General features: G+C 46.9%; 8 protein-coding genes across 8 annotated transcripts; 3 read left to right on the forward strand and 5 right to left on the reverse strand. All coding sequences in view use genetic code 12, as the record gives it.

Moving 5' to 3' along the window:
• Positions 1 to 378: 378 nt before the first annotated feature.
• DIURU_003751 (uncharacterized protein) lies at positions 379 to 3,267 on the forward strand (the record flags this gene model as incomplete). Its single annotated transcript, XM_034156548.1, has 1 exon — positions 379 to 3,267. The coding sequence occupies one exon, from the start codon at positions 379 to 381 to the stop codon at positions 3,265 to 3,267; it is 2,889 nt and encodes a 962-aa protein (XP_034011441.1).
• Positions 3,268 to 3,764: 497 nt separating this feature from the next.
• Positions 3,765 to 5,525, forward strand: DIURU_003752 (uncharacterized protein; the record flags this gene model as incomplete). The annotated part of the gene is made up of 1 exon (XM_034156549.1): positions 3,765 to 5,525. The coding sequence occupies one exon, from the start codon at positions 3,765 to 3,767 to the stop codon at positions 5,523 to 5,525; it is 1,761 nt and encodes a 586-aa protein (XP_034011442.1).
• A 22-nt stretch (positions 5,526 to 5,547) lies between these two features.
• On the reverse strand, positions 5,548 to 6,549 carry DIURU_003753 (uncharacterized protein; the record flags this gene model as incomplete). Its single annotated transcript, XM_034156550.1, has 1 exon — positions 5,548 to 6,549. The coding sequence occupies one exon, from the start codon at positions 6,547 to 6,549 to the stop codon at positions 5,548 to 5,550; it is 1,002 nt and encodes a 333-aa protein (XP_034011443.1).
• A 2,076-nt stretch (positions 6,550 to 8,625) lies between these two features.
• DIURU_003754 (sugar porter family MFS transporter) lies at positions 8,626 to 10,290 on the reverse strand (the record flags this gene model as incomplete). Its single annotated transcript, XM_034156551.1, has 1 exon — positions 8,626 to 10,290. The coding sequence occupies one exon, from the start codon at positions 10,288 to 10,290 to the stop codon at positions 8,626 to 8,628; it is 1,665 nt and encodes a 554-aa protein (XP_034011444.1).
• An 829-nt stretch (positions 10,291 to 11,119) lies between these two features.
• Positions 11,120 to 11,536, reverse strand: DIURU_003755 (TRAPP subunit; the record flags this gene model as incomplete). Its single annotated transcript, XM_034156552.1, has 1 exon — positions 11,120 to 11,536. One exon carries the CDS (start codon positions 11,534 to 11,536, stop codon positions 11,120 to 11,122), a length of 417 nt encoding a protein of 138 aa, XP_034011445.1.
• Positions 11,537 to 14,453: 2,917 nt separating this feature from the next.
• Positions 14,454 to 15,350, reverse strand: DIURU_003756 (protein-lysine N-methyltransferase; the record flags this gene model as incomplete). The annotated part of the gene is made up of 1 exon (XM_034156553.1): positions 14,454 to 15,350. One exon carries the CDS (start codon positions 15,348 to 15,350, stop codon positions 14,454 to 14,456), a length of 897 nt encoding a protein of 298 aa, XP_034011446.1.
• A 637-nt stretch (positions 15,351 to 15,987) lies between these two features.
• On the reverse strand, positions 15,988 to 16,989 carry DIURU_003757 (allantoicase; the record flags this gene model as incomplete). Its single annotated transcript, XM_034156554.1, has 1 exon — positions 15,988 to 16,989. The coding sequence occupies one exon, from the start codon at positions 16,987 to 16,989 to the stop codon at positions 15,988 to 15,990; it is 1,002 nt and encodes a 333-aa protein (XP_034011447.1).
• Positions 16,990 to 18,322: 1,333 nt separating this feature from the next.
• On the forward strand, positions 18,323 to 21,256 carry DIURU_003758 (m-AAA protease subunit; the record flags this gene model as incomplete). The annotated part of the gene is made up of 1 exon (XM_034156555.1): positions 18,323 to 21,256. The coding sequence occupies one exon, from the start codon at positions 18,323 to 18,325 to the stop codon at positions 21,254 to 21,256; it is 2,934 nt and encodes a 977-aa protein (XP_034011448.1).
• Positions 21,257 to 22,773: the final 1,517 nt, after the last annotated feature.

Raw genomic sequence — 22,773 nt, forward strand, 5'->3', positions numbered from 1 at the left:
TTAATTGCTTGAGTTCAGTGGAAGATAAAGTCAACTACTTTCGAAAAGACTGCCGAAGATCACGATGCCCCTCCAATTGGTCAGAGCCATGCAATTCAAGGCGGTCAAGAACCGAGATCTCATGGCGTAAGTTCCAAGAGCGAAGATGAGAAAAGAGGTGGACACTTTTACACGCTGGATGTGGCCTCCACTATTAATGGGGATGGTCCTTACCGACAAACAGTTGAGCTGGTCGCAAGCACCTTTGATACGTCCGTCACTGATGGTTTATCTGAATCTGAAGCTGCACGTCGGTTGGAAGAACATGGCAGGAATGATTTAGGAGAAGAGGATTCAATTTCGCTCGTGAAAATCTTCGCCCATCAAGTCTTCAATGCGATGGTATTGGTGTTGATTATTTCGATGATTATTGCTTTTGCCATTCGTGATTGGATTCTGGGTGGTGTCATTGGTGGAGTTGTTGGTCTCAATGTTTTCGTGGGTTTTATTCAAGAGTATAAGGCAGAAAAGACTATGGGCTCTCTTAAACTGTTGCTGAGTGCTCTGGCGCGAGTTATGCGCGATGGTGCGGAGCAAAATGTTGATGCAGTGAGTGTGGTTGTTGGTGATATCGTCTTTATCAAAGTTGGTGACACAGTTCCTGCTGATTTACGTCTTTTTGATGCTCTCAACCTCGAAACTGATGAGGCCTTATTGACTGGTGAATCGTTGCCTGTTGCTAAGGACCCTACCATGATTTACAGTGACTCGCTGGTCCCCGTCCCAGTAGGTGACCGTCTCAATATGGCTTACTCGCTGTCGGTGGTTTCCAAAGGTCGAGGTTGGGGTATAGTTGTCGCCACTGGTTTGAAAACCGAGATTGGGAAAATTGCTGACGAATTAAAGCTGAACGATGACAGCGTTCTTGTTAAGGCCGGTAATGGCGTCTCGTGGTTCCAAGCCTTCTATCGCACTATATTCAGGGTTATTATGAATGTCTTAGGTACTAATGTGGGGACTCCCTTACAACGGAAACTTTCATGGTTAGCAATCATCTTATTTTGGGTGGCTGTTGTTTTTGCTATCGTGGTAATGGCTTCCCAAAAGATGGATGTCACCCGGTCTGTTGCCATTTATGCAATTTGTGTTGCCTTGCTGATGATTCCATCATCATTGGTTGTGGTATTGACAATCACTATGGCAATCGGTGCTCAAGTAATGGTGACGAAGAATGTCATCGTTAGAAAGCTTGATTCTTTAGAAGCTTTGGGTGGTATTAACGATATTTGCAGTGACAAGACCGGGACCTTGACCATGGGGAAAATGATCGCTCGCAAAGTTTGGATTCCTGGTAAAGGCACTTACGCAGTTGCCAATCTGACTGAACCCTTCAATCCCACAGTCGGTGATGTGTCATTTTCTCTGTTTTCCCCTCAAGAAATGGAGATTGTCGACGAAGAGCCCGAGTACACTTCCAAATTGCCGGAAACTTCGGAGCAGTTCTCACGCTGGTTGAAAGCTGCTACATTGGCCAACATTGCTCTGGTCATGCAAAATGCTGAGGGTGATTGGGAAGCTAACGGCGACGCGACAGAGATTGCCATCAATGTGTTCACGACTCGTCTTGGGTTCTCCCGCGATCTGATGATTGAACAAGAACTGTTGGTCCACATCAATGAATTCCCTTTTGATTCGTCTATCAAGCGAATGACGGCGATTTATCAAGGCAATGAGCTGGCCATGGTCTACACGAAGGGTGCAGTTGAACGTGTAGTTGAACTTTGTACCCTGAAGCTTAATGCCAACGGCGTCCCCGAACCGTTGACGGATGCTGACAAGGATGCTATCGAGGAGAACATGGCAGCTTTATCCACTGAAGGCTTGCGGGTGTTGGCGTTTTCACTGAGAGAGATTAACTTAGATGTGGAGAACCCAAATGACAGAGCAGAAGTGGAGCTGAATTTGACATTCTTGGGTTTAATCGGTATATATGATCCGCCAAGACCCGAGACTGCCCCATCCGTTGCGAAGTGTCATGGTGCAGGCATCAACGTGAGAATGCTCACCGGTGACCATCCCGGTACCGCTCGCGCCATCGCCCAAGAAGTTGGTATTTTGCCTCAGCGATTGTATCAATTTTCAGATGATGTGGTGGCGGCCATGGTTATGACGGCTACTGAGTTTGATGCCATGAGTGATGATCAAATTGATTCTCTTCCAGTTTTACCACTTGTTATTGCTCGTTGCGCCCCTCAAACTAAGGTACGGATGATTGATGCTCTTCACAGACGAAAGAAGTTTGTTGCTATGACTGGTGATGGTGTGAATGATTCTCCCTCTTTGAAGAAGGCCGACGTTGGTATTGCCATGGGTATGAATGGTTCCGATGTTGCTAAAGACGCTTCTGATATTATTTTGACGGACGACAACTTCGCCCTGATCCTCAACGCTATCGAAGAAGGCCGTCGAATGAGTCTGAACATTCAGAAATTCGTGTTGCAATTGCTTGCTGAAAATGTTGCACAAGCCATTTATTTGATGGTTGGTTTATCATTTTTCGACACTGATAATTTCTCTGTTTTCCCTTTGTCGCCTGTTGAATGTTTATGGATCATTGTTGTTACTCTGTGTTTCCCTGCCATGGGATTAGGTCAAGAAAAGGCCAACGACGACATTTTGGATCAACCTCCGAATAAGCTGATCTTCACTCGAGAAGTGATTATCGACATGTTTGCCTATGGATTTTGGATGGCATGTTGCTGCCTTACCATCTTTGCGCTTGTCGTTTTTGCCAAAGGCAACGGCTACTTGGGTCACAATTGTAACACTGACAAGGGTACAGGGTGCAGTTTGGTTTTCGAGGGTCGGCTGGCAGCTTTTGCTGCATTTACATGGTGTGCTTTGTTGTTAGCTTGGGAATGTATTCACTTGCGCAACTCGTTCTTTAATATGAGACCAGGTCTGGGTGTCCCCTGGTATAAGCTGTTAGCTCATGATCTTTGGGATAACCAGTTCTTATTCTGGTCTGTTGTTTTCGGCTTTGCTACTGTCTTTCCCGTTGTTTACATACCTGTTATCAATAAGATTGTGTTTTTGCATGGTCCTCTTGGTTATGAATGGGGTTTGTCTGTGGCTTTCACAGTTTTGTTTTTGGCTGGTTGTGAAGTGTGGAAATGCATCAAGCGCGTGTACTTTCGCGAACTGTCCAAACACCAAGATGCGGTGTCAACCAGTGATCCTTTCCTGCAGTATGCTACTTTTTCGAAACTGCTGACGTTGATTGTTTGAATTTGTCGTTGCTTCCAGTTTTTTTTTCTTTAAATAGTTTTTTTTTTTATTGGTAGCACGAATTGATTTTATAAGAAACGCAGAAGATGAATTCTCGAAGACAGGCCAAGGACATCGTTACGTAATTGAGTAGCAAACTGAAATATAGAGGCTTGAACTACTATCGTAATGCCTCCACCGACCTCTAATCGCGAAATTCCGATCCGCGTCGGCTTGCCTATTTTGGTTTGCCGACAGGGTGCACATACTACATGCGGTCAGTCAAGCTGAGGGCATCTTCAGATCTCGATCATGGCGCTTTTTCAAAACCTTGCCGCCAACGATCAGAGACTGTCGAGCTCCAGTACATACCCTCGTAGATTATCCATAATATGAACCCACCAGCCGCAAAGCGCATCTATGGTCCTAATTAGTCAATCTTCGACGCGCATTCGCCTTATCACCCCGCGGAGCCACATGTCAAGTGGGGTATATATATAATCAGTATAGTATCACCAATGCCAAGTGAAAGTACTACTATGCCTTCGGCTAACCAACCTTCGGTCACCTTCGAACAGTTTCTTGTGAACGATCCTTTGGACACTTACGAGGATCCTGTGAAGTTTGAAAAGTACAAACCCAACATCAATCTGTACCGTGCAGCTCTTGCTAATGAGGTTGACGAACTGGGATTCAAAGCAACCCTTCCCAAAGAAGTTGAAGACTTGGTCAAGGAGCAATTCAATCCGCTTGAGTGGTTGTACACTTCGGATACTATGAGTGAACGGGAATTGACAATCACTGACACACCCTCCCGCAAATTGGTTGAACAAATGTCAACGGGCCAGCTTCTGGCCGAGGAGGTTTTCAAAGCGTTTGCCCATCGCGCTGTCATCTGCCACCAATTCACAAATGCAGCTATGGAATTGTTCTTGCAAGAGGGGCTCGAACGGGCCCGGTGGTTAGATAATCAATTGAAGGAAACTGGGAAACCAGTTGGGCCGCTTCATGGTTTACCTATTTCTTTGAAAGAACAAATGAACTACCGCAACCACATCACCCATGGTGGCTATGTTAAAAATATCACAAACATTCCGACGGAACATGGTGTCACGACTAAAGTTTTGGAAGATTTGGGTGCTGTGTTCTATGTTCGGACTACCCAACCACAGACCTTGATGCATTTGTGCTCTAACAATAATATCACAGGCATTTCTCGCAATCCCCACAACTTATCACTCACTCCGGGTGGATCATCATCTGGTGAAGGCGCAATCTGTGGTTTTGGCGCTTCTTCCATCGGCGTTGGTTCTGACATTGGTGGCTCAATTCGAGGACCCGCTGCTTTTTCCGGTTGTTTTGGATTGAGACCTACTACTCGCAGAATTTCCACCTTGGGTGGTATATCTTCAAACGCAGGTCAAGAGCTGGTACCTGCGGTGGTCGGCCCTTTGGCGAGATCCGTCGATGATATTGACTTATGGATGGATGCGTACATTAATCATGGCACAGCTGCAGAAAAAGATGCTTGGGTATTACCAATGCCTTGGCGAAAGCTTGAAGCACCTGAACCTCAAACTATTACTGTGGCTGTTATGTATGATGATGGACTCGTCAAACCAACTCCCCCTATTAAGCGCGGTTTAGAGTACACTACTGAAAAGTTGAAAGCAGCTGGTGTGCGGGTAATCGAATTCAACCCCATCAACACCAAGTTAGCCTACGAAACCATCAACAACATGTACACATGTGATGGGAATTGGATGAATAGACAATTGTTAGGAGAGTCCGGTGAGCCGTTATGCAAATTGACTAAGTGGTCTTTGAATTATGGTAAAGGGTCGTACGAGTATCCTGCTCATGAAAATCGACAACTTAATTTCATTCGTGATGACTTGAGAAATCAGTACAATCTGTGGATGGTGGAGAACAAAGTCGATTTCATTCTTGCTCCAGTTTTCGGGAATGTCGCTCCAAAGCCGGAAACGGCGTACAACTGGTCATATACCACTTTGTTCAACATTTTGGACATGCCTTCCTTGACCATACAAACTGGACTCTTCCAAGATCCTGAAAGGGATAGGTGGGACAACGCGTTGTCGTCCTACCAATACAGATCACCTCTTGAACAACTTGAATTGGAGCAATATGATCCTGAACAGTTCAAAGGAGCCCCGATCGCCTTTCAAATTGGTGGTAGAAGATATCATGATGAAGAAGTTGTTGCCGCAGGAAAAACCATCGTTAAAATTTTAGGTGTGGATTTGTATAAGCACTAGAATAGCTAATAAACGGAATCTATTACTTCCGGAATTCCAAAGCCTTTTGGGCCATCACCAAAACACTCTCCCTTGATTGAGCGCCACCAATGAAACCAGCAGCATGCACAAAAATACCATCCTTGATGCCGGCCGCATCCGAAAGTGCTTCATCTCTAAGCCCTCTCCATGCTTGAGGCAAACCCAATCTGAACTCAAATGAAGTCAGAGTCACAGAAACGGTCAGAACTCTCCATTTTCCTGAAGAGTCAGCGAACAAAACAAACTTGATTTGCCCTTCGGCATTGTTGTCTTTCTCAATGGAATAAAGATGCTCCTTCCATGGACAGAATTGGTCCAAGATCATAATTTCTCCTGAGGGATCAATCTCAAATCTCTGAACGAACGATTGTTCCACGATTGTCCGTGCAGGGAGCCATCCAAGACCATAACCCTCCACAAGCTGGTGGAATGCAAGACCCATGAGTTCCAGAGCCTTTTCAAACTGACGATCGAAGTCAGCGTCGGTAGGCTCTAAGTTCCAGCGAGGATTCAATTTGGAAACCATCAGGGGCAAAGTAATATTCTTTTCAGAGAATTTTGCGGGGGTGTCTTTGGGATAGTTATTAATCCCGTTGTCGTTCGCGTCCAATGCTTCCACAAATTCTTTATAGACTTTTTGGTACAAGATTTCCAAATTGCCTTCATCTTGAGGTCCAACGATCTGAGTTATGATATCTTTACCGAAGTGCTTGTAAACCAACCCAGCTGAGGAGAGTTTGGTTTTGTGGTCTGGAGAAAAAGTTGTATCAAATTCTCTTTGGTGATGATCGAAGTATTTCTTGCCATCGTACTTGCCAGAAACATCGACGACGATGTCTGCGCGTTCCCAGTCTTCCGGGCTCCTCAGTCTGACAAGGCTCGAATCTTTGTATTCGGGAAGGAGGCGAAGCATGTATACAGCCAATGACTCATCAGCATGGAATGACCCCGAATGGGTACAGATTATCTTTGCCATTTTCGATCGTTTAACAACCACAGACATCGCGTGCGATGGGGAAAAGTTTTGTGTGTGGAGTGAGCGTAGTTTCGAAAATCGAAGTGACGCATGCAAAAACGGTGCGGTCATGAAAGATTTCAAACTTTCAAACTTAAAGATTCGTGCAAGATAAAAAAGGACTCCGGTACAGGGAATCGAACCCTGATTTGCTCGGTGAAAGCGAACCGTGATAGCCATTACACCATACCGGATGCTCTTTGGCGGGGAATCGAACCCCGATCTCCCGCGTGACAAGCGGAAATACTAACCGTTATACTACCAAAGACGCTTGAGGTCTATCGCTTATCCGTCATTACATCAGAATCATCTAAACTCACGTCCTAACCGCCTCACCACATTTTTTCCATACACTGAGTTTTTTTGCCGTTGTTGGCTTTCTCAGACTGCATGGTGTCAAATGCGAAGGCTTCACAGACGTCTAAAACCCTTTAAGGCGTATGTAAGTTTTCAATTTACAGGTAGATATTAATGCATACTTATAGATAAAAAAAAAAAAAAAAAAAAATTGGATATCACTGCAAAACTAAGGAAAACTACCTAAGGCCTCGGACCCAAGATGACATTTACCCTATGGACCGGTGATTGGCGAAATTTCAGCAGGGACCTGGTGTGACTTCTGCAAGTCGCAGATTCCGATTTTTGATGTGCTTTCTTGGTCAGTTTTAAGAAAGGGTTATGAATTATACTAACAAACGATAGGTAGAATGCAGGTAGGTCATAAATTTTTTGAGGTACTCTGAGGCGTAAATCGAAGGTATGCTTGATTAACCTGGATGCAAGGATTTTCAAGAATTAATTAAAGGACCACAAAATCCGATGAAAGAAAATGAAAAGAAAAAAAAACGAGTTATACAAACATCCTATCTTTCACATATATTAAGCAGACTGATTCTTTTTATACTAGGATCAAACGGCATGCATTTATATTGGTCGAGGTTGAAACTTTCAAGATGGGTTCGACTACAGCTCGCAATTCCGAAGGTTATCGTTTGTTGAAATGGGACGTCACAGACACTGAATGGCAAACAAAAATGGAAGAGTTTCCCCTGTGATTCTGAAGAAACGCAACTTTTTCAAGCGGGGTTCGAGTAACATGCAATTTGGCAACCTTCAAATCTGAATCCCGATTTCACATTCATAACGTTAAGTCGTTTGTGGGTGTGATCCTTTTAAGTAATTAAAAGAAGAAGGCGTGAATGTTATATGATTTTACTGGTCATTTAATGGTGTGAGCATTTGATGATCTTCGTAAAAGCCATCCGACAAAGGTTTTTGAAGCCTCTTAATATACGCCTTGCGTTGAAGTCTAGAACCAAAAAATCCATGCCGAAGATGTTTAAATTTGGCGTTCCCATAAACTACTCAGAATTGTTTCCATTCATTTTCTGGACCTGGTTGATTAGGCCAAAGTCTATGCTCTTAAGGTAGCAATGGTAGTCAATCACTCAGCGCCAAACTCGGATCCAATCATCACAATCGATTTGTGCGGCTATCGGCTTCATCTGCAAAAATGTCGCGTCTGTGACGTTCGCGACTCCTCAACATCAAGGGCGCCACCATTTTTTGGCCCCAACAATCGTAAATTTACCCCAATATTTGTAACTGCATGTGCGACCAATTGTGTCTTACCAGCTCATTTCGTTAGCGAAAATGTGTTCTCAAATTTATGTTTTAAAAAATAAGGCCTTACGGTAGCAATCGAATTATCTGTGTGTACTTGGATGCAAAAAGTCGAAGGCACTGCACAAACTTTGAAATGCTGAGCACTAACCCACTCAAGATTAATGTATAATATCATAGGGTAAAGCTTTTTACGAAACATGTTGCCGCTGATTGTAAAGTTCAATGCCTTCCAATCTATTGGTCATCTATGGACATTGTTTTTATTTCAATATGATGCATTACGCGTTGGGGGTAAATGCATTAATTGTACATTAAACCCCCACTCATTTGCATTACCAGAGCTCTTGACTACGCACTTCACTATCAAGAGTGTAGTTTTTTTACAGTGAAATCATGTTCATAAGATAATTAGTGTGTTCGTAGCTAGTGTCGAGGTGCTTACACCTTGTGGGCAATCTCGTGTTCCTTCTCTTCTTCCGAAGTGGATTGTTGCGAACCCATGAGATCCGCATTTTCGATGTGCTCCTCGTTGTTTTGAGTCATCTTGGCTGCTAACTCCGCGTCGCTCAAAATCGGCATCGATGGTTGCCAACTGCTTGACTTCCAAGGAAGCACGTGTTCGTCCCACATTTGACCGATTTCTTCCAATCTCCTACCTCTGGTTTCGGGGAAACCGAAAAAGACGTGTACCGCCATGCAAGCACAGAAAGTGGCATAGATCATGTAAGTTTTCCACGAAATGTTTTGGAAACCAATAGGCGTGTACATGGCAATGGCAAAGTTGAAAGCCCAGTTGGCCGCAGTCGACAAACTGGCACCTCTTTGTCTCGAGGCCGAGTCACCCCAAACTTCAGAGCAGTATAACCAGATACCCACACCCCAAGTCATGGCGAACGAACAAACAAACAAGTAGCAACAAGCAATGACACCCTTTTGAGCAGGTCCATCTGAGGCAGGAATCTTAATGGTGACGGAGGGTGAACCTGAGTCAGGGAAGGGCACCGAGTATTGACCGAGGATACCACCGACAGCAAATTGACATGCCATCATCATAATCGCACCACCAATTAAGAGAGGACGTCTCCCAATTTTGTCCATCAAGTAAAGAGCAGGAACTGTCGTCACACAGTTCAAAATGTATTGAATGGAACCAGCAACAAGATTTGCACTTTCCCCAGTGTAACCAGCCATCTCGAAAATGTAAACAATGTAATACATCATAACGTTCATACCGGTCAATTCTTGCCAAACCTGAGCCATAACCGCAGTGAAAGTTCTCAACCGGTACTTCTTGTTAAACAAGTCAATGAACTTGAAGTTCTTACCAGCTTCTTCCACCAAGATTTGTTCCTTGATTTCTGACATTTCGATAATGACATCAGGGTCCTCTCTGTTACCGTGGGCTTGAGTTTCGGCGACAATTCTCTCAGCATCTTCCCAGTAACCTCTCTTGGCCAACCAACGAGGAGATTCGGGGATGAGGAAAACACCAAGGAACAAGAACAAACCGGGAATAATTTGAATACCCCAAGCAATCCGGAAAGACGCAGTACCGTGGATCTTACCGAGACCGAAACCAATGTAAAACATAATCAAAATCCCGAGGGTGACCGAAAATTGGAAAAGACCACCAACAGTACCACGGTGCTTTCTGGGGGCCAATTCTGAACCATAGACAGGAGCAACGGATGAACCGAAACCCACACCCCAACCAGCAATAATACGACCACAAATTAATTGAGCCCGGTTTTGCAGCGACAGTTGGATGGCGGCACCAACCATCCAAAGAAAAGAACAAATTAAAAGCGACGGTCTCCGCCCGAATGGTTCAGAAATAATAGCGGATGTGATGGAACCAAATAACGACCCAAGCGACATAGCAGCAGTGATCAAACCTTGCATCTCAGAACTAGGAGAGTCAAAGTACTCAAGGTAAGGTTTGATACCAACGAAGGCTGACATAGACGAAATGTCAAAACCAAACATCATCCCCGAGATACACGAAATCATAGCAATAACGTAAACATTGTGAAACTTGGGTCCCTTGTCAAGGATATGACGAATTCTGTCAGCGGGCCCAGCAAACTTTTCTGCCAATTGCATTTTTTTTTATTAGCGCCAGGGAATGTTGAAAGAAATTGTGGGGCCCCACCTTTCATTTAAATATCTGGGGGAGTGGGTGCTGAATTGCATGGAGTACCAAAAATCCATATTTTTTCTTCTCATGCAAAGACTATAAAAAATATCGTGACGGACAAGGCGCGTATGCAATTTCCCGCCTCCTCATCTTGAATTGCGGAGAGCAGCACCCGGATAAACTTCATCCAATATTTGAAGTTATTGTCGTGTGAATGGGTGTATAATACCCTCTTTCGCAAGCAATCATTGGCAACCGCTTCGTAGACTCGTTTCCATAACCTTGTGTCTCGTCCCCACCACATCGGATAAATCTTTTGCCGTACACGGAGGGCATCTGCATGGCACGGCAAGAAAAAAAAAAAAAGTTATACACAGGTTGGATATGTGCCTTCGCCGAAGAGAAATCATCCGGCCCCAGAATATTTTACAAAAAGTTGGGGTTGGACATTCAATCCAAGGGGTATAGAATTCTCTTCTCCGGAAAAACTAGTAAGTTTAAGTTGGCTCTACTTGTACGAAACTTTTCCTTAGTTAAAGGATTGAGCTGCTGATTTCGGAAAAGTCAGCCAGTTGGAGAGGCTACAAAATACAATTTACCCATCTACCGGCATGAGAATAAACAGTCCTTCATCGTAAGACAATTCAAAGAATAACTAGTGACAAAACGAATGAGAATTCGGCTCCGGAACAACTTTGTAGAATGCACTATTCATAACCAAAGGGGCTCCCCCTCAACCAGGAGCTCCCGCCAGAACTTTTGTCAGGTGAGGTAACTGGGCTTTGTCGCCGGAGTCTAGCCAACCGTTTTAAGGTATGCGTCGCTGCCATTGATGAAATTCAGGTTGCGGATGTAGCCGGAGCCGAACTCGACGGGCAGGAGCGGGTTAAGCGCGACGTGTTCAACAAAGTACTTGCCGTAGAGAGTATAGAGCACCTGTTGCAAGTTATCGACGCTGGCGTCTGAAACAAGCACAAACTTGAAGTTGGTTGCCAGCTCGAAAAAATGGAGGCGGAACTCGCCCAACGAAAACAGTTTGAGGGTGTTGTTGGCGACGAGTTTGGCGCAGAGGTTTTTGAGCGAGTAGAGCATGCCGAACAAGAGCTTCAGCGAGTTCAGGTCGTTGTTCTTGTTGATACTGCCCGACCCAGCGAATTGCCGGTCGTAGATACAGTCGCAGTGCCGGTCAAACACGTAGAACAGGTAGATCATGGGGAGCCCGCTGCGGTGGTGGTTTGATTTCGCGGTGCGCCCACGGTGCGGCTTTCGGTAACTGTTGCCTCCGCCGAACAACATAGAGTCTCGCATTCCCTCATTTTTATCGGCCCCACGCTGCGTAACCGAGACCCTTCATGACCGATTCTGGCTAGGTGATGCTAAGCGACCCAAACACCCAAAAAAAAAAAAAAAAAAAAATCCCACAATTGTCTACAGCCACACCCAAAAGCATACACATTCCGAATTAAACTGGGGACAAAAAGCAGGAGCAAAAGCAATGGATGAAAATTTGTGTGAGTCACCTAAACAGGGCCCGAGAGATAAACACCCGATAGTAAAAAAAGCACTGACCAGTTTCACAGATAAGCAGGTCGCCCCGCCACAGTTTTCCTAGTTAATCTCTAGATTGACGTGAAAACGAAGATCTTCTCCACCACAAATCGCCAGATAAGCTAATCGGCCCACGTTGGCTGCCGCCACCACCAGCAATGGTTACGCTTTCGCCCGTCTCTGTTTTTGTTCGAGCCTTGGCCCCCGGTCGCACCCACCACCACCATGGAGTGGTTACGGCAGACTTTTCAGCAGTAGCCATCGCAGCAGATATGCGCTAACACGTGGAGGGTTTTTTTTTACTAAGGTACAGTAGGTAGACAATGGTAGGTGTAATGGCAATCTCTAGTTACGTGGACAACTGTATCTAACAAAGCGTGTGTCTATGGCCGGGTTCGGCCCGTAGCCTCCGCCACTTCCGCCGCGGTCTCGACCTCGTCGTGGCGCTGCCTCTCCTAACCGCACGCCAACGTCACCGACACTATTCATCCTAAAAAAAGCAGTCCCCGACGCGGAGCAGGGTGCCAGCAGCACTGGAGGGGAACGGTGATAACCGCTAGGGTGCGGTGGCGGCCCGAGACAACAACAGCCCCGAGCCATGCCACCACCGAAATTTAGGGTAGACAGCGCCACCGTCCACTGTGGCGCCATCAACACCGCCAACTCCGGTCGACAATGGTGGGGCTGGTCGCCGATAGCGTCCTCCACCACCACAGCCAGTGGTGGCGCTGGGCCCTGAGTCAACGCCGAGAGCCGGCGGAGTGTGTGTAAGCGCATCCTCACTAGAGCTCGACACGTGCATGGATTGCTGCATGCACCCAAATGCGGTGAGAGGACAACGATGGTTAGCGGACGCCACAGGTGAGGCAGATGCCACCCCTTGTCGATGAGATCAGCGTATATATAGCTCAAACGGGCCCGGGGTATATTAATCACATCAAGGAAAAACTTGTCTCAGCCTTACCAAGCTTTACCAAACCTTTAAAGCCAACACCACTACCGCCTACTACTACTTGATATTACCCAATTGATGATGAGTGACGACGAAATCTTTGAGTTCTCCTACGACTCCGAGGACGAGGTGCTGACACCGCTCTCGACCTACGACGACGACGAAGACACCCACTACTACTTCGCCGCCAAACCCGACGCCTGGGGGCTGGCCCCTCAGGGGTTGATGTACGAATGTGTCATCTGCAAACAGGTGGTGTCGAGGGGCACCAAGTGCTGCAACGATGAAGAGGTGAACAACCTGTGGGTGGGCACCAACTACCACTTATGGCTTGAAATGGCGAGGTGATTCTTATCATCACCTGCCTTGGGTTTTCTTTTTCAGCCCTGCCCTTCACTCTGCATTTCATTTAACGACAGCAACGACTACTAATTATTTGCACAATATAGACATATACTACAATATCACGACAAATAATTGATTCAACTAAAATAGAATTTATTAAACCCAACATTTGCTGGCTCATCGTGTTTAGAATACATTAAGCATGAGTATATTTCACGTGGGGTGGTAGTTATCGCATCCGTATTTGGTTGAGGGCGGAGGGTGGTTATCGCAGGGTGGTTATCGCATCGGGTTTACATCGGTAATTACCACTTTATCTCAAAGCACTCGCTTATCTAAGTCTGTGGCAGGAAAAAGATAGTGGAGCAATGGTGTTCAGACAATGGGTGTGAGTCACTCCGAGGCGGAGAGTGTGGCGTTACTTGCTTTTGAAGGGACAAGCCGTAGAGCCTATCGCGACCTAGGCCGAAGTCGGGGGAAAATAAGTATGCCGACAATATGGATCGTAGAAGACTTGGCGACGATTAGTCGATTGGTTCGTATGTTTTTTGTTAATCTATATGCAATAAATACATCGTTGCACGAGCTGGTTCACTTTTCAAGGTCAATGAACTTGCCGCCCTTGGCAAATCTGGGGTGTCTGGGGTCGTTGATGAATTCGTCCGAGTTCATCGACGCTTGGGCACCCTTGTACACCAAACCGAGGGTGATGACCGCTATATCGAGTTAGTATATGGAATAATGAAAAAATTGATTGGCAGGAGTGAAAAGTGAGGGAGGGTGATCGCTAACGTCAAAGGATGGACACTGCAATTGAATCACTCATAAGCATTGGCTAAGTCATACCAATTGCGATGTGTACCAATCAACTTTTCACGTTGAATCACAGGGTAAGTGCCACGTAAAGGCATCTTCCGTCTTTAGGCAGTGTCGAGCGCAAACCTCAGGTTAACCTTGCCCTCACCATCTTCTTCTGCCTCAACAGGGGGAATCGGAATCACATACCGCCAGCGGCGTAGGGCCAGTAGTACTTGAACACGGGAGTGGGGAACTTTTGCAAGGCCATGTTGATGTTGAACCTACCAGAGGGGTCGAAAAAGTTTTTGGCTTAGTGCGACCTGGGTCGAGCGGCCAATCGGAGCGCCGCTAGCGAGTATGCAGGAATGGTAGCGCTACACCGCTACCAATACTACCGTGTAACGAACACCCATGTCAAACAGTCACTATTTTAACGTCATATATGTATATATATATTGTCATTAGCATTAGATTATTGTACACTACCTACTTGGGTGTGAGTTTATAAATGAGGATCTCGGGAGTGCCCGGAGGGTACCAAAACCCTGCCACCTCGTGGTGCGGATCCGGACTTCGGCTCACCACTTCGACGGTAAATTCTGTCGGCGTAAGTTCATTCCACACCGCAATTGTCTCCTGGTTTCGAATCGTAGCAGCGATGTATGCCACCGTAGCTCCTCGAGAAAATTCGTGGCGAATCGTGTGTACTAGTGCCGGCACTACCAGAGCGTCGTAGGTGATATCGGCACCAACAATGGTATCGACGGTTTCGGCACATTCGTCTTCACCCCACCATAGCCGTTGGAAATGGATGTGATCGGGTTTTAGTTGGTTTAACGCCATACTCTCTCCCATCCGGTCAATGAGTGACGATGTACCATCACTGATATAGACGTCACCTGCCACCCCCCATTTCGCGATGGCAAGACCTACTAGCCCTGTACCTGCTCCCAATTCAAGCACGCCACGTTCCTGAATATTATCTTGATGGTTCCAAAGGTAGTGGGTGAGGTATACCGCTGCCTCCCACGTGCGGAGCCCAGTGGTGGCCTGACCACTAATGATATGGGGATTCTCCCTAAGCCACACCGTGGTGGGACCCACAATGTAACCTAACACATCCTCATCTTGTCTTTCAGGACCTCCAGTAGCAAGAAGCTCGCCAAGCAACTCGTAGGCCCCGTCAACATCGTCTTCGTCGTCATTATTGTCGTCATCAGTAGGGGCCTGATCTAGGTACCGCTGGAGTACTTTGCGAGCGTACACCGGATTATACGGCACCACGTGCTTTGTCAATGCGGTTATCAAATCATGGCGAGGTCCAAGTTGAGTGTAATCGATGAGGTGGGCTGGCTGCCGCTGGTAAATTGGTTGAAGTGACATATTTCAGTGTAGGTGGCTACCTTTCTGCGAAATCCTCCAGGGCCCCATAACCGGTTCTCGACTTAAAAAAAGCATTTCGCGATGAGTACGATCAGTTACCCGATTGCGGGGTACGCTCGTGTGCGGCAATCGACCGCTTACGCCCACCCGGCCGCTCATCCGCGGTAATTCTTCGTCTGGTAATCACTTGGTGACGACCTTGTGGCTCAAAAAAGTGCTGATGCCGGCATCACCGACTGCACAATGACCCGGGCACCAGCACAGGCTCTTACGCTGGTTTATCTGTCGTGACGACGCCTATCTTCGATAAGCGATAACGTATCCGGTGATAGATCCCAAAGATACCACTGATAAAGCTTAGTGTGTATATTGACAGATTAGCCACTAGTAGTAAAAAAGAAGCACAAACAACAATGAATTTAGCAATCGAGAGTGGTATCGCCAGTATGCGCTCACACTTCCTGTTTCTCTGATTTGATCAGCATATCGCCAAAAACATATATCCAAAGCAAGCAATAGACTACGATTCCGTCTAAATTAATGATCAAGCTGTTATCTTTGTTATTTTTTTATTATTTTTCTCTCTTATATCGATGCTTGGGTTTACAGCGACACGCCAGGTGTCTCTAATGGTAGTCTATGCAGTGGTACCGAAGACTCTCAATCTCTTCACCCCACCGTCGGGGATCATCTTCAAGAGCACGTGGGTGTAGACAGCGTCGCCGTCGACGGGGTACTCCAACTCCTTGTCGGCGCCAGTGGGGGAGTTGGGGACGATTTCGGTCCAGTCGGACTTCACTGAGAGCGTCGATTCGTCGCTGGTAGAGATGGCCAGCACGTTGATCTTCTGAGGGAAGTTACCCCGGAAGAAGGCAGTGTCGACCACCACCTTCTTGATGTTGGTGGCAGCACCGAGACGGACAATCACCCAGTCGAAGTGGTCGGCGCCACGAGATCTGGCGGTTTCCCACCCGTCAGACATGTCGACACCTCTGCCGGGCAAGAGGATGTTGGAGGCAGGCGAGAAGTGCTGGTCGGAGCAGGCAATAGCCACCCCACCGTTGCCGACGGCGGCGGTGTCGATGACGGCCCCCTTGGTCAAGTTGGTGGGCACCACCTTACCGTAGGCACGGAACCGGGCAATACCGCCGTCAGGGTACATTCTCAACCGCACATGGGTGTAGTTCTTGTCGGTCAACCCCTGGTCACGGACAAAGAAGAATTGTTGCGACGGGCCGCACTCGACTTTGTCGATGACGGTTTCCCACTCGGTGATGTCGTCGGAGTCGAAGTTTTGCGCCGCCTCCACCGAGATTTCGGGGGCACAGTTACCCTTGAAGTTATCAGTGTCGACCTCGACCCCGATCAACTGAGCCAGCGCCACCCCCATCTTGAAAATGACCCAGTCGGCTTCCTCGGTGTTGTGGCGTCTCGTCTCCCAGCCGTCAAACCACTTGCCGGTGGGGACGAACTTGGTCAAGTCTTGCACGGCCTTGCCGGGCTTGATCAAGTTGGCGGCCTCGGCGAAGAACTCATCGGAGCACGACAACACCTGGCCGCCGACTTGTTTGCCGATAACGTTAGTGTAGTTGTTAACGATCTGCGATTGGAACTGTTCAGCGGAAAGCGTCTTCACCATGGTTGGATGTGTTTGTGGGGAGGTAAACCGGCGGATACGCCGTACCTTTATATCATGATTCTCCTCAAGGTCCCGCCGTCGGAATTTCCCGAATCGCCTGCACCGAGGCGGCCGCGTGCAGATTGTCACCTGCGATCATGATAATAGTTATCGTCGCCATTTCACCCTCCAGAGTAGACTATATCGATAAATTATTAGTGTTTTCGTGTTTATCTGGTGACGACAATCAGTCTCGTACCAAATTCGACTACTTTTGATGCAATTTCAAATTTTTCATCTTCACGATCATCGGCACATCCGACGGATGTGCCGGTCGCTCCAAATTCAAAAGTGTTTATTTGTATGAAAACCTCAACTAAAACGGTGGAAAATTGATGCAATACAAAGCCGTCACGATAAATTTATACCCTATATCGTTATTTCCACAAAACTGCTGTGTTTCCTCCCAAATCATCGTTCTCGGACTAGTCCGATGGTAAAACTAGCGCTGAGGCACCACGAATGCTGAATTTTTCGAGAAAAAAGCTAGTAGCCATGGTCTACAAAGTAGCGGCAACCCTCGGTCACTGTTTACATGCCTCCTTCGTCCCATCTACGGGAGTTTTCTCGTCCTTAATGTTAAGGTTTTTTTTGCTCTCGGTGAAAATAGAGGCGGACTTGCACCCGCCGGCATTTCGCGGTCACCAGCCTGAACCACAGTTTACCCACCCCTGCGACCGACACCACACCTAATACATGATTTTACTGCGTAACAACGCAACATACAAGTCTTCTACGACAATTACTCCCACCCAATGCTCTTCATACCTCAATATTCTATCTTATTAGCGGTGATGTCGCGTTGTTTTCTCAGGACGTGGTGGCTAAGCATGAATTGCTTTTTTGTAAGTTAGGCTTGCGTTTTGAGCTTAGGGGATCATACAAGTCACGATTTTGCAGCCACGCGATGATTACCCGAAAACACCCACCTGCAGCCACCACTTTAGGGGGTTCTTCCGACACGTCTCACTCTGCGGAACTCGAATGGCTTTACTATCATTGCCACTCCTCACTGCTCGTTATTGCAGAAGTAGACTCACTACGAATATTCATTAATGAGTTTTGACCACAAATGAACACCTTGGCTACTCATTATAGCAGCAACAATAATGATCATTTACCTCTCCATTTTCGAAATTTTGTTGAGCTTTTATTGTCTCGATATTGCTAAAATGTGAGTGTCCTCATCTTCGCACCTCGCTCGCTCCCAGAGATTCGTTTTACGTATCGCTGGAGACGCGAGGTGGGGTTCGCACTCGCATTGACAAAAATTCATACTCCGGTAGTCGCCACCATGATTATGCTTCGGCACGTCCCGCCACGGGTAGTCGCCAGGACAGCGTCTTTCAACTTGGGAAGGCTTGTACCGTGTGTACGGTCCTTCCTGACATGGCAACCACTTCGAAACAAATCCCAGAGGGATGACAACGTCGAGCGGGAAATCGAAAAGCTCAAGCAGTTGAAACAACGCTATGAACACGCCCACTTTTTCGAAAAGATCAGACTCAAATCGGAGATGATGAACCAGCTGATCAAAGTGCAGCAGGCTCAGGCAGAACGCTTGTTCAACGATCTGAAAAAGACCCCGGTGATCCCGGTCCACAACCCTGAGGACCCGAACGAGATCAAACGCTACCAAGTGATTTACAATTTTATGCTCAACTCCTTCTTGGATCAGTGTAAGGTGGCGCAAGCTTACCCTAACGCTCAGTCAAACCCCGACACTATCATCGATGAAATCATCACCATGTTCAAGAAATTGCACACTGAGACCGTCCCCATCACCAAGGATGATGTGCTTTTCTACTTTCACATTTACTGGGCTATTGCCAACAACGAAGTTTACATGGATGAGCTCAAATTCGACTCGCCAGTGGTGCAAAATCTTTTGGATCAATACGTCAAGCACAGCCCTTACGACGAAGAGATAGTTGCTAAGGTGGCCAAGGACGGCAACTTAGATCCCGTGGTGGTTGAAGGATGGTTTGAAGTGTTCGACACTCTTGCTCTGACACCGTTTTCCACCTCCGACAACAAACTCGAGTGCCTGTTGTGTCCCTTACAGTACGCTCAATACCGCGCTGTTACCGAAGAACTTAATGCCATTCAGGATAAAATTCGTCTGTTATACGGTAAGCAACTGCAAGAGCAAGGGGCGGCTAAGGACAAGAAGCGTCCTTTTGTGCTGTTCGAATACGAGACCAGCGACAGCAAGGGTCAAAAGAAGCGTCCTCAAAGTAAGGATGAGAAGGTGATTGAGTTCCGCGTGGGTCCGGCTCAGCTTTTCCAAATTGGGTTGCTCGTTGGTTTGACCATCTTTATCTTGACTTCGATGAATGACGGCCCTCAACCTGACGAGTTGTCTTTCCAAGAATTTGTGACTCAACTCTTGACGAAGCAGATGGTTAATCGCCTTATCGTGGTGAATGGGAAGACTTGTCACGTCGAACTCAATGACAATGGTCACCGCAACTACAACCACCGCAACTTCTTTTTCAACATCGCTCTGATTGAACAGTTTGAAAATCAACTCAAGGAAACCCAAGATGAATTGAAAATTGACCCTTCGTTGCGTGTCCCTGTGATCTATCAAAGCTCTGGTCAAACCCTGAAGATGTTAATTAACTTTTTGCCTACTCTTCTCTTCTTGGGGGCGATTTACTACATGACGAAGAAGGCTGGTGCTGCTGGTATGGGTGGCCCATTCAACTTTGGCAAACTGACGGCAAAGAAGTTTAACCAGGAAACTGATGTGAAGGTCAAGTTTAAGGATGTTGCGGGGATGCAAGAAGCTAAGGAAGAAGTGATGGAGTTCGTCAAGTTCTTGCAAAACCCGGAGAAGTACGAGAAGTTGGGGGCCAAAATCCCCCGTGGTGCCATTCTTTCTGGTCCCCCGGGTACGGGTAAGACCTTGCTTGCTAAGGCCACTGCAGGTGAAGCGGGTGTTCCTTTCTACTCTGTGTCTGGTTCCGAATTCGTGGAAATGTTTGTTGGTGTTGGTGCACTGAGAGTGCGTGACTTGTTCAAAACTGCTAGAGAAAATGCTCCGTCGATTGTGTTCATTGATGAAATTGATGCAATTGGTAAGCAAAGAAGCAAGGGTAACGCTCTGGGTGCTAATGATGAGCGTGAAACAACTTTGAACCAGTTGTTGGTGGAAATGGATGGGTTCGACACCACCGACCACGTGGTGGTATTTGCTGGTACTAACCGTCCCGACATTTTGGATAAGGCATTGATGAGACCGGGGAGATTTGACCGTCACGTTTACATCGACAATCCCGAACTCCAAGGCCGTAAAGAGATTTTCGAAGTGCATCTCAAGAAGATCAACTTGTCGAAGGATATCGAGCACGATCTCGCTGGCAGATTGGCCGCTCTCACTCCTGGCTTCTCTGGTGCTGACATCGCCAACGTTTGTAATGAAGCTGCTCTTATCGCTGCCCGGTTTGACGCCAAAACTGTTGGCTTGCGTCACTTTGAATTAGCCATCGAACGTGTAATTGGTGGTGTTGAGAAGAAGTCGAAGGTGTTAAGCCCTGATGAAAAGAAGGTTGTTGCTTACCACGAAGCCGGTCACGCAGTCTGTGGCTGGTACTTGGAACACGCTCATCCTCTTTTAAAGGTGCTGATTATCCCCCGTGGGTCGGGCGCTTTGGGTTACGCTCAATACTTACCCCCTGACCAATACTTGTACTCGCTGCACCAATTGATTGATCGGATGGTGATGACTCTTGGGGGTCGTGTTTCGGAAGAATTACACTTTGACTTTGTCACCCTGGGTGCTCATGATGATTTCAAGAAGGTTACCCAAATTGCTCAGCTGATGGTTTTGAGATTTGGTATGTCTAAAGCCGTCGGTATGGTCAATTACGCTGACACTCAGTCGCAAGACAACCTCACCAAGCCTTACTCAGATGACACCAACGCTTTGATTGATGACGAAATCAAGCGTATCGTTCGTGAATGTCATGATAGATGTCGCGACTTGCTCAAGGAGAAGGCTGATGCTGTTGAGTTAGTCGCTCAAGAATTGTTGAAGAAGGAGTTCATCACTCGTGAGGACATGATCCGTTTGTTGGGTAAGCGCCCTTTCCCTGAAACTAACGACGCCTTCGACAAGTACTTGGACGGCAAGGATGCCTTCAAGCGTGACGAACAGGAGGACATGAAAAAGTTTGAAGACGGTGAGACGAAGAATGAGGATGACGATAAAAATGCCAATTAACATACGCCCTGTATATAGAAATCATTAAGGATAAATCAGTAATGTGGCGATTGGACGCTGTAAGTGATGGCACCTGGAGTTCAACCAAATGAGCCACTCCACGAATAACTAGTCTTATTCCACTCAAAGAAAGTTAACGCTACAATGATCACCAAAGGGACATAGTTGCCTTGCACAGACCAGCCAGTTCGCCTTCTGCTCAAGCGCTAGCTGGTATAGATTGATGCAAGGCCTCTGACCGTGCTTCGTTGCTTCTACGAGTATAATCTTTTAGGTGGCATGGTTTACTATTTCATGAACCCAGCAGTGGTTATTTAAGATTTGTGTTCATGTGGATTGTGCCTCTCGAAGGACTCGACGGCGAGTTTCCGCTGACCCTACATATCGCGCCCCTGTTCAACCATTTGGTAAATATCCATCGCGAGATCGATGACACCACCGCAAGCTGTGATTGGCTACGATTAATCTTTTGATAAGAATTATGTGGGCGTTGTCGTGTGAACAACAATAGCCTATGTTTGGATCTATTTGCCTGACGGTGGTGGCATTTGGAAGAAACAGCTTCTCCACGCCATCTCCAGAAACCATGGTACTGTCGACATTGTTATCGATTCGAGTCGTCTTCGAATACCTGCTGCCTATTGATATAAGATATTGCTTTGACCTAGTGGGCGTCGTATAGGTGGGCGTCGCACCTGCACCCCATCTCCGTCTAAATCGTTTGCATGTCCCTGCAAGGGCAGGTCGTCAAGCCAACCCGAAGAGCGAGCAAGGCTTTATCAGATCCGCAAAGTAAACGTTCTGGGCTGGAGATGGCCCATGAACCATGGTCGACTGTATATTGCTAGATCCAATACCATAGGCAAATCTCCATGATGATTTCGTGTGGTCATAACGCCCACCGGTCTCTGTACGGCTGAGGGGATACTGCATATGCGATCGCGCATAAGCCATCGTCTGGTGCGAGATGGCTGGCTCTGCCCAAAAAATGTGTCAAGAATACACTGCGAGCGATTTGTGGGGATGGACCGTCGATTCTAGTTGAACCCAGCTCTTGTGTTGACTTGTCATGACCATAGTACCCTTGAAATCTTACGGTATTGGGCCTTTCAGCGTTATCCAGGCCTTCGAAGACAATGAAGAGAGAGTCGCCGTATCTGCACCTACGACGCCTTGAACGAAGTTACGAAGCCATTGAGGGGTAAAATTAGTCTAGGCGGTGCTAATTTGCGGGATTTTAGCTCGGGTTACCCGCCCCGAAAAGGCCCAACTTCATCAGTGCCGCAGAAGTATAAAGCTGAGCGAATTTCCCACCTTTCAGTAAGATTTTCTTACCACTTCCTGCTCCCTTAAAGGTTGATGCCATTTACGAACATTTGCTGAGTACTCTATAACGTGTGATTATCTGGGGTCCCGGTTTTGAGGGTGTGTCCCCACGGGTAGCCCCCAATAACTTTGTGTCTGTTAGACTCGAGGTATCGTTGTCGTTCCTTAATAGTCTTCATCGAGTTGGTGAT

Source organism: Diutina rugosa (genome assembly GCF_008704595.1).
Source record: "Diutina rugosa strain CBS 613 chromosome Unknown scaffold73_size41433, whole genome shotgun sequence".
Lineage (NCBI taxonomy): Eukaryota > Fungi > Ascomycota > Pichiomycetes > Serinales > Debaryomycetaceae > Diutina > Diutina rugosa.